Here is a 14,941-nt window from a genome sequence, read left to right as displayed (position 1 = left end):
TGTTTAATTTTTTTTTAATGTTTGTTTATTTCTGAGACAGAGACAGAGCATGAGTGGAGGAGGGGCACAGAGAGACAGAGACACAGAATCCGAAGCAGGCTCCAGGCTCTGAGCTGTCAGCACAGAGCCCAAGGCGGGGCTCGAACTCACAAATCGTGAGATCATGACCTGAGCCGAAATCGGATGCCTAACCGACTGAGCCACCCAGGCACCCCAAAGCATAAACGTTTATAGAGTTTGCTGACCTCTGGTCTAAACGATCAACATATTCTACTGGTGCCCATTCCTTCAGTGGCTTGGACCCATATCGAAATCTTGCTGTTTAGTCTGCTTTTCTCTTTTGACCTCCAGATTCTTGAATCCAGCAGCCTCCTGCATCTCTACTTGGCTGTCTCATGGGCATCTCAAGTTCAACTCAAGTTCCAAAGTAAACCCACCCTCTCTCTGCTCAAGCATACTGTCCTGTCTAGTTCCCCAAATTAGGAATGCGGGGGTTGTCCTTGGTTATGTCCTTGTCCTCACCTCCCACTTCCCTTCAGTCTTAACGGTCTCCTGATTTCGTCTTTTAAATATTTCTGGGCACCCAGCCCACCTCTCCACCCTGGCCGACATGGTCCTCAGAGGGGCCCTTCCCATCTCCTAACTGCATGACTCCAAGGCCTTGGGGTTGGACTTGCCTCTAACTGTTATGTCCAAGAGACAGACAGATTCTTTTCTGTTTTATATGGTTCTTTGGTTTAAGGCTCTGTTGTTTCATTGTATTTAAAAATAGAGTAATAACAATAATTCCAAATACATGTATTCTACTTCCAAAGCTGACAAAGCACTTTCATGGTCATGATTATTGATGCTGGGGCAGCCTGGGGAAGGAGCTGTTATAACTAATTACCCATATTTATCCACGTGAGGGACCAGGATACAAAGGGGTTACGTGCTTGCCTAAGGTCACCAGCTTTGAAACCATAATCCAGACCTAAGTCCCTGACTCTATGCACTTCTTTCTTTCTTCTTACAAAGCTTGTGTTTTTAATTTTTTATTTTTTTTAAAGATTCTTCCACCTAAAGCATCTGAAGTTCAGCTTTCTTTTCCCTTGAACACTAGAAATCCATGAGGTAGTATTTTACATGTCTTGGATTCCCACTATGAAGATCGGTATTAAAAACATGACAACGACTTATTATTTATGGCAATATCTATTGTTACTAAGGGAGACAGACCAAACAATTCCCCATTGTTACAGATGCAACTTCGATTTGACAGCTGGGAAAGTCTGATAGGCAGTTTATTTACTTAGCCATTTAACCAAATAAATGTTTTCATTTTCCTTTCATCTCCTCAAAAGCTAACATTTCGCCCTTAAAACTGCTCCAGAAACACATCAGTGAAGTATAAATTACCTGCCATTCCCACACCAGCCATTACAATATTATTTTGGTTCTTTTTCTTTTTTCCCCCCCTGTTGACCCAGTCTTTCAAAGACACGGGATTGTCCCAGACGGGAGGGTAAGGGGAAAAATGAAATAACTGAAGATATTTCCCTTTATTGCTAAAACAGAACTGGTGTTTGAGATTGGTACTGAAGCTTCCACCTGCGAGGGCTGAGTCCGTTTGTTCTCTCTTATTATGGTGTGACGGTGTGATATGGCTTTCACTTATTAACAGATGTTACCCCCACCTACTAAGAACCGTGTGGGTATTTCTAATCAGAAGCAGCTGGAGATAAAATGCAAGGGTGATAAGAAGGACAAGACTCCTCCTTTCCAACTGTACAAAAACAGAGGGGAAAATAGAGCCACGGATGTAACTTTCTCTTCATAGTGTCCCTTCTCCAAATGTCTGGAAAGGCACTAAGCTGGTGCAGTAAGTAGATTTCTAATTGCGCAGATGAGCGGATGTGACAGGGGCGGAAAGATCACATGCAGCTTGTATTGCTGTTGATGGAGGGGCCCAGAAAGGCTCATGTGGACTTCAACTGTGGGTGTCTTAGGGGATATGTCTGCAAGGCTGGCATCAGCCTCTTGGCTTGGGATTCTCAACAGGCAATTGTGATAATGCCAAGTGGAGTGTTCAAAGGGAGAAAACTGTTTCATTGAAGATTACAGTCCAGCCCTTTTGGGGTTGGGAGCTATTTATTATAATTTATATGTGAATGTAAGCCTGCTTACTTTTTGGAAGTGAGAGGTGGCCTGTGAGCCCCCAGCTGGCATCATTCTGATTATGGGACTAGGGAAGCCAGAGAACTAAGAAATCACATTTTCCCATGGCATGGGGTTCTGGATGGAGCATCAAACATGGAATAGACTGAAGCCCCAAGACACAGTTCAGCTTGTTGGACTGTCTCAAGCTGAGCGGGCTCATAAAGATGAGGGTTTGATACATTGATCTGCAAATGGTGTAAGTCATCTTTGTTTTCTAGAAGAACTTCAATTTTAGGATGATGTTAGCTGTTATACTGACGAATGGCTCTTGTCACCTCTGGTTCATTCATCAAATTTTTCAGAAAGGTTGAGCACGTGAAATAAAACATACACAGGGGGGTAGAAAACCTCTTGGGGAATCTTTCCAAGCCATCCACCCATAATCCTCAGCTCTCCTCTTTCCTGGAACATTGACTTTGCCTTACATTCACCAGCTTCCCAAAGAGCTTTGCAAGGCTGAATTTTTAGACGGGTATTTTGCATGGCATATGTGTTATTATATGCTACTGTACTGGTATAAAATGTAGCAAAATATACAGCATGTTGAGCTCTTTCATCATAAAATCTATTAACAAAATGCACTTCCCAAACACTGTTTTAGCTTTCAATAACTGTCAAAATAACTTACATGCGAACTGAGGATTTTGAGCCTCAGCACCGAGTTATGAATGGTGAAAACTATTTACCATTTTAATGGTGCTGACCACGCTGTTCAGGACTAAGGAAAGGAACTCTGTGGGTACAGCCTTGCAGTCCTACACATTTGTGGAAAACTAGGCAGGTATCTGAAAATCGAACACATTCGTCAAGGAGCGACCTGAGAAACCACGTCTGGGCAACGAGGTGTACTTCTGTCTCCTGAGAAGGTTTGCTTCGTCAGCTCCTCTTTCTTGGGACCAAATCAGATGTATTGAGATTCAAGTGCCAGAAGCCACTTCTAGTGAATGTAAGGACACTTCTTTCAAAGTAGCTGCTGATGGAATCTGAAGTGGTTCAGCAGCAAACCACATGCTGTAGCACAGGTGCAAACAGCAGTGCGTCAAGCGAATGCTACGTGTCTCTGAGCTTCGCATTTTGCCTTTACGTTAGGAAGGGCGAGGGGGTCCCTTGTGGCAACACTAAATGGGCTGCTGTGAGCTTACGTCTATCAGTCTCATTCCAAGGCTTGTTCTTGCTTCTTCGCCTGGCTTCACCGGATGTTTGGTTGGTGACCTCTTTAGGTCTGTGGAGTGTAGGCAGATGCAGGGACACTTTGCTTCAAAGGTTAAAGCATTTGGATCCCACTGCAGTGAGAAATTATCAGGGTGGGCAGGACGCGTCCATCTCAGAATGCTGATGCTTTCAGAAACTGAATCCATGTTAATATTGACCATGCCTCATTCTATCACCGCCATCCACTCAGAACATATCATTACTAAAAGAATGGGACCGATCCCCACTCCTCACCCTAACCCCTACCTAGCAGTATACGTCAAAGGTCATGCATCCATGAGGAAGAACAAGATGGCAAATAGACACGATGCAGGGAGAAAGGGTGCAAACATCAGGAATACGCTCAGGCAGGGAGAAAGGGTGCAAACATCAGGAATATGCTCAGGCAGGGAGAAAGGGTGCAAACATCAGGGACGTGACTTCAGCAATGGAGAACAAGCAAAACAGAAAGCAGATAGCTTAAGGGTGAAGGAGATAAAAAGAACAGATACCTACCCAGACCTGTGCTATCTAGCTACTGGCCTGTGGACTTATATTATCACCACTGGGCTCCCCACTGGGCTCCCCAAATGGATCACTGTTGGATGAGGCCTGTGATCCATCAGGCTAGAACACAAGAAGATAACACTTTTTTTTTTTTTCTTTTCAACAACGGAAAGCATTAGACAGCTGGGCACATTTTCATGCACACGTATAATCAGTTATTTTCAAGGAGGCAGCACCTGCGGTTAGCGGGTGCCACACCCACAAATGCGGGACTCGCGGGAAGGACTTCATGAAAGGAACATGGCTTTCAGCTGCTCATTTGAACATGAAAGAAAGCCCCTCTCGCACCCCGCCTAGAACATGAGAGTCTATGCAGGGCTCCTCGCCCACTGTCCATTTCAGATACAGAGGTCTTAATCTTAAGGAACAACAAAACCAGAAAGAACAAGGTGGTCACTTACAGCTTCTTGCTCTTCGCTTTTGCTGGGACTTTCAAAGCCCTCCTCGAAGATGTCGTCTGTGGTAGGATCGCTGGCGTGGGATGCAGATGATTTGGACGGAGAGCTCTGTCTAGGGGCTGGGGTTGGAGCTACACAGAGACCATGCACAGAGAGGGAACATCATTAAGTGTCTGGCTGCAACCATTTACATCCCACAGGGGCCTCAGGGATCGGCTTATATTCCAGTCAAATCCAGCACTCTGCTTCCTATCCTAAGTCAGGTCGGTTGAACAAGCGAACATCTCCTCTGTACGTATTTATCCTGGCCCTCTCACACACCTGATGCTCAGGTAGGAGCAGGTGCATATGGGCGGGTCAGGCAGTGGTTCTCAAGGAATGGTTCCTGGCTCAGCAGCAGGAGCATATCTGGGAACTTGCCAGAAATGCACATTCTTAGGCCCCCACCCCAGACCTACTGGTTCTGAACCTACTGGTTCAGAAACTCTGCATTTCTACACACTCCAGGTGATAAGCACCGACCAGATTTTTCTTTCTTCTCTCTTCCTTACCGTCATGCATTTATTTCAATAATAAATAGACTGGAGGATGGTGATGCCCTCTATGTGTCAGATGTGGCCAGAAACTTCACAGACAGGATCTCCAACCCTCCCAAAGCCTCTTTGAGGTAGGAGTTATCCTGATTTTACGGATAAGGGAAGTGAGGGTGCTAAATTGCTCAAGGCCACACAGTTGGTGAATGGTAGAACCTCGCACGCGGCAGGTATTTGATAAACACGTGTTGCACGAAGATAGCCTCAGTGAGGTGGGGGGATGGATGGAGCTGCTGGCAGGTTGACAACTAGCACTTTACTTCTCACTGCGTAAGGCTCTGCGCTTTCTGTCCCGGCCTTCCCACGTTTTCCTCATCTCACTTGTTCCAGAGGTTCTAACAAATATGCCAGTTGAAGCCATTCTTCTTTCAGCGATTTCTAATTTCGCCTGGAAAACACCAGTCACTGGCTCAGCCCCAAATGAGGAAGTGGTTATGGCTTGATTTAGTAGCTAAATTCCAAATGACACGGATAAGGCCTCCCTACCATAACTGCCCAGAATTTACTAAATCTGGCTGTTTGTCAGATAGTGAGTGATTCTCAAACTTGGTGAGTGCCTTTTGCCTTGATGGATATGTATTTAGAATAATGATGCTCTTTACTTTGTGCCAGCAAGCTGGGCACCGCATTCACGGCATTCTCTAATGCGAATGCTGCAAAGAGCTGTTTAGCTATTGTTCTTTTCTGATGAAGACACTGAAGCTCAGAGAGGTGAAGTGACTTTCTCAGAGTGAAGAGCGCCACGAAACAGGAGTGCTGGGATTCAACATGGGTCGGTCTCTGCTGTGCGGCCAACTGTGTGCTCCATTTCCCTCTTTTTTTAATGTTTGTTCATTTTTGAGAGAGAGAGAGAGAGAGAGAGACAGAGCGTGAGTGGGGGGCAGGTCAAAGACAGTGGGACACGCAGAATCTGAAGCAGGCTCTAGGCTCTGAGCTGTCAGCACAGAGCCCGACGCGGGGCTCGAACTCACAAACGGCCAGATTATAACCTGAGCTGAAGTCAGACCGTGCGCTCTATCTCTAGTTGTGGTTTACTTTTGGTCCGACTGATCCTCCACTCAAAACATTCTGAAGGTGATGCTTCTGCATAAGAGGATATAAAGACTGGCTTCACTCTTTTCTTTGAAAGAAAACACTTTTTTTTTTAATTTAAAAGGAAATCTGTTTTGTTTTGTGAGACGATTATGGAGCAAACTAGTTGTAGTGAGTTTAAGTGAGATGAGCGATCTGGAAACACCCTGATGTGTGATAGCTGTTTAATACATGTTAGTGTAACTGGATTCTGAATTGTGTTTGGAAGTGGCTCATTGCTGACTAAAGGCTGAGAACCCAGGCTGAGCTGCTGTCTGAGAGGTAGACTGCTCCCACTTACCAGATGAAATTGATTGGAAGCATAATCAGGCATTTATTGACATGTCTCAGGCTGCAGAAGGTTTTCTAGAATACCTCTATAATCTACAAGAGTGGTTCTAAATTTGGGGCAATTTAAATCCTGGGGAACGTCTGGCAATATCTCGGGTCATCTTTGACTGTCATGACTAGGGGCAGAGGATGGGTGCTTCTGGAATCTAATGGGTGGAGGGCAAGGGTGTTGCTAAATGTCCTATGAGCACAGCACAGATCCCACATCAATGGATGATTTGGCCCAAAATACCAACAGAGTCAAGGTTGCAGAACCTTGCTCTAAAACACAACAGTAACTGAGCGGCCTGTTTCCTTCATTTCAATCTCTATGACCTTTCGCAAATGTCTCCCACGGGCGAGATGCTATGCTAGCATTATGAGAAGGGTACGAATGATTAGGACACATTTCCTGTCCTCAAAGAATTGAAACTTTCGTTTTATTTGTGGCTGGCACACCAGCCTGTTGAAAGAGAGCGCTTGTCGTCAAGAGAAGCTTATTTATGCATGACTCTCATTCTTCGACCATTTCATTTTTTATTCATTATTCTTCATTGAAACCCTATGAGTTAGAGTTAATAGTGAGGCCCCTGCTATGTAGATCATATGGCCTGAGTGGAAGCGTGTTGTTTATACACACCGAAGACATTCCTTTTCAGAACAGCCTTCCAAACCTGGCTGAAATGACACTATCTAATTGTGTTAGCATTAGATTTTTTCGACAATTCACGATATTGGCCAAGCAGTGATCCATATCATCTATGACAGTAATGAAAACGCCAAACTCATTGTTCCATGAGACTTTTCTTTTCCCTTATCAATTGTCAAGGCACAGGCTGAATCGGCAGACACCTTTGCAAACGGTGTCGACCAAGCATATCCATGCTCAAGTGTGTCTGGATTCTGATTGGCTACATGGGTATGGTTTTCCGGATGCTTACAGTAGAAAAGTGAGCTGGGACAGAATCACTGAATGCCTGAACTAGGAGGCACATGGCTCATCCAAGCCAACTCACATATTTTACCCATGATATAGCTGAGGTGAAGAAGAAGAGTCATACGTTTACCCAAAGACACAGCTTGTGGTAGGAGAGCCAAGTTTTGGAACCCTGGTCAGGATTCTGCAGAAAACCACTCACTATGCAACAATAATGGTGATAAAAAGACTTTAAACTCCGTGAGGTATACAATGCTTCAGTAACTGTACCACTGAATCCTTTTAATATCCCTTAGCCTAAGAGAGATGAGGCAATTGAGGCTCATGGAAATAAAAATCACTCGCCCATAGGCACAAAACTACAAAGTGATCAACCTGGTCCTTGGTTCCCAGTCTAGAGGTTTCTGCAAGGCTACCGAGTTTTCTCTTTGCCTACCCAAAGCCTTAAGTCCAAATCTGGCTTCTACTATACTAGTTGGACGAGACTTACAGCTGCTCTTTCTCTCCAAGTTTTCTCTTGATCTTAATTTTCTGTTCTAATTTTTTGTCCTTGTCCCCCAAACATCTGCGGTTCCCATTCACCCTGCATTTCCATTTCAGGAATCTGTGTGTCATAAGCAGGGATCATGAGCGAATGGATGTGAACAAATAAAACTTGAGCAGCAGAGTGACATGGCAGAAAAGCGACAGGTTTGTATTCGATGCTCCCCTTCTGCCTACCCTCCTGTTTTTGAACTTCACTACATTGGCCAAAAAGGTCTAACAAAACCTGTAATAAGCACTGTTATGAGTATAAAAGTAATCAAAGCCATTATACGAAGTAGGTATGTATATTATTGTTGGTACCTCGTACCGGGCAGCTATTATTATTGTTAGTAGTGATGTAAACAAGGAAGCCTGCTGCATGGGAACCGAAAGGAGTTCACTGACTCCAGAAGCAAGGCGTCGCTCTCACTGGATTTATGTTTCCAAAGACAGGCACTCACGTGAGTTGGTTGATGGCGTGGTAGAAGTCACGGGGGTCAAATTCAACTGGGAGATGTCAAAGTCATCACAGTCATCTGTATCCTGTGCCACCCCGACTTTGTTGAAGTAACTGGAGAAGGCCTCTGAGGTACAGGTGAGGGAGGGTTGGTCGGGTTTGCGGGAGGGCACAGGTGGAGGCTGGGCCATCTGGAAATCCTTAAACATCTCTTTCCCCATTTTCTGTCTGGGCTTCTCGGTCTGTGGACTTGACCTGGTGGAGTCACCCGTGGTTGGGACGGTCGCAAGCGGGGTGAGGGGACCTTGGAACATGGCGGCTGGCAAAGGCATAACAGTTTGTGCGGGCATGAAGGCGGCTGGCGGAAACTGCCCGGCCACAGCTGGCCAGGGCTGCTGAGTGGCAGGGAAGAGACCCGGCTGGCCCCATGCGATGGGCTGAGCCCCCGGCATCACCTGAGCGACTGGTGGCTGAGCACCCATGGCGATCTGCTGTTGGACGAGGGGCTGCTGGCCCCAGAAGGATGGGAGGACAGCGCCCATTGCAACATAACCTGGAAGGGGGTAGAAGAATAGTCAGGCACCCTAGGAAAGAACAATCCACGGATTCAAGGGATAAGCAGAAAGATAACTGAACAACCATTAAGTGTCAGGCTGTGTGCAAGGGACTGGAGACACAAAGATGAGTAAGACAGAAGCCTCTACTCTCAGGGAGCGTTCTGTCTAGAGCAATGGTCAGGGGAAACTTCTCCGGGGAGGCGATTCATAAGTGGAAATCAGAATGCAGTGAGGGAGCAAGCCGGGCAGACATCTAGGGGATAATGACAATATTGCTAGAATTGCTAAAGATTTCTGACACCAGAGCCTCGAGAGCCGGTGTGTCCCATGGGAAAAGGCAGACAACTGGACATCAGGCACATGTGGGTTTCAATCTTGCTTCCCCTTCTTCCTAGGTCTGGGACATTCTCAATCACACCAGTTCTCTAAGCTAAAAGTCAGGCTCCTTGTTGGAAAGCCAGGAAGGAAGATCTTCCTTCCAGGCATCGAAGCCGTGTGCCAAGGGAAGAAGAACCAGAGTGTCAGTTTGCGAGGCACGGGTTAAAATTCAGACCGCCACTTCTTATCTCTGAAATTTAGGGAGCGCTCACAAGCTCTCTAGGGCTCTGCCTCCTTATCTGAAAAGGGGACGTTAAATACCTTCTGTCACACAGGTCTAGTTTACAGATAAATGGAGATGATGTATGTGAGGTGGAGTTCTACACCAGACACAGGGTGAGCATTTGGTAAATGTTAGCAGTTAGTAGTATTTGAATCAGATAAAGCCTTTGAAGTACTTAATTCCTTGCTTGTATACAGCAGCCATGCAATAAATGGTAGCTACAGGTATTATTATACATGATTTCTGTGCTATGATGACGATGTCAATTTTAGGTGACTGTCTACTCGGGGGCACCTCATACAGTGGCATATGTTGGGTACTGTGAAACTCCAGGGCGTCTACTCATGTAGGTTGCCATGAGAATTGTTGGCCGTACTAAGTCCTTTCAGGTGAGATATAACCATTTTAAAAGCAGCACAACTGATACGTTCACATGGACAAAAGTAACATGAATCATTTCCACTTAGAAATGACTGTAACATTCTAGGTACAGCATTAGATAGATGCTTTACATCTTCACAAAATCCTCGCAGGGGAGGTGTTCTTATTATCTCTATTTTAGGGATAAGGAAATTGGTGCTCAGAGAGGGAAAGTACTGTGCTTGGGGCCACACAGTCAGTGCCAAGTGGGATCAGGATCTGAACTGAGGTCGTCCATCCCTGAAGCTAATGTTCTTCCCTCTGTACCACAGTGCCCCACGCAGACGGCCAAGACCAATTTCTGATCTTCGCACGGTCAGTACACCTGGTACAGTCACCCAGGGTTTCGGCAAAGTGTGGGCGGGCCCAGAGAAACTCCCACGTGCTTCCAGTGGTCCCTGCCCGTCTCAGGGGGCCCAGGGGTCATATGCATGTGCCGCTGAGCCTTGGAGACAGATGCCCCGGCCAGGCGGAGTAGAGGATGGAGACGCCGACTTGGCCTGACTTCTCAAAACCAGCCTTTTCATGGCTGTCAGAAGGAGTTTGCAGGTGTGCAGCAGTGAGGCCAGGAAAGGAGGAGTGGATGCAGGGTATCCTAGCAACTTCCAAAGGGAAGGCAGGCAGGTGCTGTGGTGCTGGTCGGGTCATGGGTGATGTCAATGACCCCGGGGAGCCCAGAGAAATCGCGTACAGAGGGCGTCACTCACGCTCCAGCCTCAGATCCCTTCAATGATGGATAAGGAATGGGGGCAGCATTTAAAGTCTAGCTGTTTCCTTGCAAGGTGACAGGAGGTGCCAGAGAGTCACAGACAGGACACATGGGCTTCTTGCTGATTAATCCAGCAGTGTGCAATGCACTTATGGAGCATCAAGAAGCAACACAGACAATATCCTTATGAGATCCCCTGAGCCCTAGCGCACTGAACTAAGAGGGGTGAAGACACAATGACGTTGACACTCCAAACCTGACAGTCGCTTACGTTGATTTTCACCTCACCTATCACCTAATAAGGCTGTGACTTAAGCCCACCAACAGACTAAGAATTCTGCAAGTGTGTTTCTTACTTTCTGATTTATTTGGTGGGGCCCAGGGGTTCTCAGTTGGAGGGCTACCATCCCTTAGGAGGTGACCAGGATATCTGGGGCGTGTATTTGGGTGTCAGGGCAATTGGCTAGAGGGAGACACTACCCGCATTTAAGAGGCGGCGAGCGTAGATATCCTACAATGTCTGAGACCAACGTGTGCAAGTTATACCACAGTGTATCTTACAACTGAGTATGGACTGGACTTTGAATTACGTGGAAAGGCAAAGTTTCATTGCACAGTTTTCTAGGAAGGTCACAACTGTGTACTCTGAGGGCAGACTGTATTTTGTTTTGTTTGAAACACTGTTAAGAGCTGCTCCCCATTTGGGAAAGCTGTGGTCCCGACAGAAACACTTCTCCTGGTGTTTGAGCCAACACCACGTTCATGCATCTGTCTGCACCTGCAGTGCCTCTCTTTATAGGTATGCACACCAGGCCACTTAGTAGGACATCTAGTGTGCTCGGACCTGGGCGTTCTCCGTATTCAGATACGTACCTTTTTATTATAAGTTAGCTTTTGAAAAGTTCCTCCTTATAATGCAGGCATCATATTGACTTTTTAAAAAGCTGTGTAGGTAAGTTATATTATCGATGAATTTCAAGAATTTGAAGGTGACATTACAAATATTTGTCATAAAAAGGGGGCACTGGGTCTGACATGGGGGAGACATGGATCTTTCAACTACCTCAAACTTGCTGCCCATTTATTTTTAAATGTTTATTTATTTTTGAGAGGGAGGGAGGGAGGGAGGGGGAGAGAGAGAGAGAGAGAGAGAGAGAGAGAGAGAGAGAGAGAGAGAAAGTGGACAGAGGATCCCAAGTGGTCTCTGCACCAACAGCAGAGAGCCTAACGCGGGGCTCAAACTAACGAACCATGAGACCATGAGCTGAGCCGAAGTCGGACACTTAACGGACTGAGCCACCAGGGCGCCACTTGATGGCCATTTTGATGAAGGGATGGAAGGTTTCAGCCTCCAGCCAGGCTATTTTTTAGTTTGCTTCCGCTCCGCCCCCCTCGTTGCCCCTGGAGGACTGTTCTAAAATGCAAATACAGTGCTTCATTGTCTTGAGTATAAGGTTCAGATGCCTTAGCTTGGCTCAGGAGCCTTTAGGGGCTCTCCATCCCATTTTCACGGGTACCTTTCCCCACAGCACCTGCAAACAAAACTCCACCTGCTCTCTCTCATCTCTGCTGGTGCTTCTGCCCGGAAAGCCACCCCCTCCTTCATGTGGCTACTCCTTACATGCTCTCTGAGAACCAGTTCAGCATCACCTGTGCTGGGCGCTTTCCCTGCTCTGGGGATTCGGCTGGTTCTCCTCCTCTGGGCTTCCGCAGTCCTCAGTGTTCATCTCCATTATGGCACTTGTCACACTGTGTTGTTATCGCCCAGTTACTCTGTCCTCCCTCATTAGACAAGAAACCACCTGCTGGCAGGAACCCTTTATTTTCTCTCTCCACCTCCTCTGTGTCTACCACAGTTGTGGGCCACATCGATGGCCCCCTAAATGCTGGAGACTGGAGAAAGTCTCTTTATAAAGGTGAATGAGTTACAGTGGAATAAATGCCTCCACTGCATTTTTCCAAGTGTACAATTAAACTCCAAGATCTGTAAGTACTGTGATCTCTAAAGATTCTACTGTCGGTGGCAGGTTTTTCTTTCACTCTGTCTTTTTTTTTTCCCCCACAAGGAACCAACAGATGGGCTGTGTACACTTTTCTGGAGAGAGCTATTAGCATGTCTCCCTGGCTTCATGCCATCTGCTTCAGACCAAAGTACAATATTCAAAAGAAAAAAAAAAAAGCAGCACGGGGTAATTGGGTATCATGTTTGGGAACTCGCAGGTCTGACTTGCTTCTCCTGGAGGGGGGTGGTCTCTGCAGCCTGGGCTGTCCCCAAATCTGTGAGCTAAGGCTCTCAGGCCACATGGCATTGTGCATGCCCGACGGCACACCTCGGTAGCAGGACTGTGGTAGCAGTGGACCTGGGGAGCCACTTGGTGTGTGCCACGGCAGCCACTTAACTGCTTAGTAACATTTAGTCATTAATGTTCAACAGTGGAGGGAGGAGGGGCCACGGAGCATCTGTTTATGCCACGGAGTGCAGATCAATCATAAATCTCCTTACTGTGAAGTGAAAGGAAACACCTGCATTACTGCCTTCCAGTTAGATTTTTAAGAAGTGTTGAAAATTGCAATTTACAACCAGATGCTTGCACCTGGGGATACCTCATTATTTGGATTAAAAAAAAAAAACAGACTAAAATATGGGAAAAATACAGGAAACGAAGGTACGCCCTGAACATTTATGCAGAACTTGTATGGTGATGCTTATTTACATCAGCACAATCGTTCGTTCATTCATTCATTTGTTCATTCATTCAAAAGTAGCCCTATTGGATGCTAAGCACTATTTCAGTCTCTGGAGATGCAGTGAAGAACAAAACAGTTAAAAAAACATCCTTGCCCTCATGGAGCTTACTGATCCTAGCAACAAGCCTCTGGCATAGCTGTTTTCAGTATCTCTTTACCCCGTACACGAGAAACTGCAGCTTGCTGAGGGGAGGGCTTGTGGCAGCTGTCACAGAGCAGGGGGTGGGGGCCAGGGCCAGGGCTCCTAATGGACAGGCTAGCAAACGTGCTGACTGCTTACTCATGTCAACGCTGCCAGGCACTGTTTTCAACGTTCTAGTACATGTATTAACTTGTGCAATCGACCAGCTCTGTAAGGTGGAATTACCGTCCCCATTTTACAGACAGGTTCCCTGAGGCTCAGAAGACATTTAGCTGAGTATTGCACAGCTGGCTAGTGGCAGGGCCTGTATTCAGACACGGTACATTCTCTGAGCCCCCAGGCCAGCTCTGCCACACACAGGAGGCCAAAGACCTAAACTTTATTGCTGGGATGTTTTTCTAAATGTTCCAAAAAGGTAAATGAAAAAATATAGGTTGGACAAGACATTTTCTTCTGCTTTAGACATAAGAGTAATAATAATAATAATAATAATAATAGCAAAAACAGCTGCATTTCCATGTGAAGCATTAGGATGCTAATAAGTTTCAAGGCGCTTAACTTTATTTTCTCACTTAATTCTCAAGATACTGTTGCAAGGCAAGTGTTATTTTCAATTCAGGTATAAAGATGAAGAAACTCTGGCTCTGACACATTAAGTAATTCACTCAGGAGTCTAACACATAAATAGACGAGCCAAGATTCAAACGCAGCCCATCTATTGTCCTGCATACCATATTAATACTTATTTATTTTTGACAGAGACAGATCATGAGTCAGGGAGGGGTGCCTGAGTCAGAGAGAGAGGGAGACACAGAATCTGAAGCAGTCTCCAGGCTCTTGAGCTGTCAGCACAGAGCCCGACGTGGGGTTCAAACCCATGGACCGTGGGATCATGACCTGAGCTGAAGCCAGACGCTTAACTGACTGAGCCACCCAGGTGCCCGAGGTTGTTTTCAATAACCATAGTATAATTTTCAAATTTGGAAATGTATTATCATAATACTCATATAATATATTGTTCATATTTCAATTTCACCTGTTGCCCTCAAAATGTCCTTCATAGCCTTTTTGAGCCCCTCTTCTAGGATCCATTTCAAGATCATACATTGTACTTTGTGGTTCTCTTCATCCTCTTACATCTGGAGGAGTTCCTCAGTCTTTGTCCTTCATGGCACTGACATTTTTGAAGAATGCAGGCCAGTTGTTTTGTACACTGTCCTTCAGTTTGGGTTTTTTTCTCAGATTCAGATCATGAACTTTGGGCAGAAATGCTGTGTGTTGTGTTCTCAGTGTTCATCAGGATGTACATAATCTCAGTTTTCTCCACTACTGGTGACATTAACAATAGTCATTTCTTCAACTGAATGGGTAAATTGAGCTTATTTATCATCACACAAATGAATTTTATAATTCTTACCCTCTATTTTTACTATTAAAAGCAATCTGTTGTTCTTCAAAGCCTTACTCTGATGACTCACATAGGTGAGATTAAATCT

The 14,941-nt window shown here is 45.8% G+C and overlaps 1 protein-coding gene across 19 annotated transcripts in view; it reads right to left on the bottom strand.

The window, feature by feature from the left end:
• DAB1 (DAB adaptor protein 1) overlaps positions 1 to 14,941 on the bottom strand; it is a 1,137,940-nt gene that overhangs the window by 10,248 nt on the left and 1,112,751 nt on the right. For 18 of the 19 annotated variants that reach the window (XM_078451862.2, XM_078451864.2, XM_078451865.2 and 15 more), the window contains 3 exons: positions 8,273 to 8,821; positions 4,359 to 4,486; positions 3,907 to 4,017 (listed from right to left, as the gene is read on the bottom strand). In XM_078451862.2, the coding sequence (XP_078307988.1) occupies positions 3,922 to 4,017; positions 4,359 to 4,486; positions 8,273 to 8,821 (773 nt within the window). In that variant the 3' untranslated portion in view covers positions 3,907 to 3,921. The remainder of the gene's footprint in view (positions 1 to 3,906; positions 4,018 to 4,358; positions 4,487 to 8,272; positions 8,822 to 14,941) is intronic. The other variant, XM_078451872.2, reaches the window with a different exon arrangement.

This window comes from Panthera onca, chromosome C1, assembly GCF_046562875.1.
Source record: "Panthera onca isolate mPanOnc1 chromosome C1, mPanOnc1 haplotype 2, whole genome shotgun sequence".
Lineage (NCBI taxonomy): Eukaryota > Metazoa > Chordata > Mammalia > Carnivora > Felidae > Panthera > Panthera onca.
This window is presented reverse-complemented; position numbering and strand designations above follow the sequence as displayed.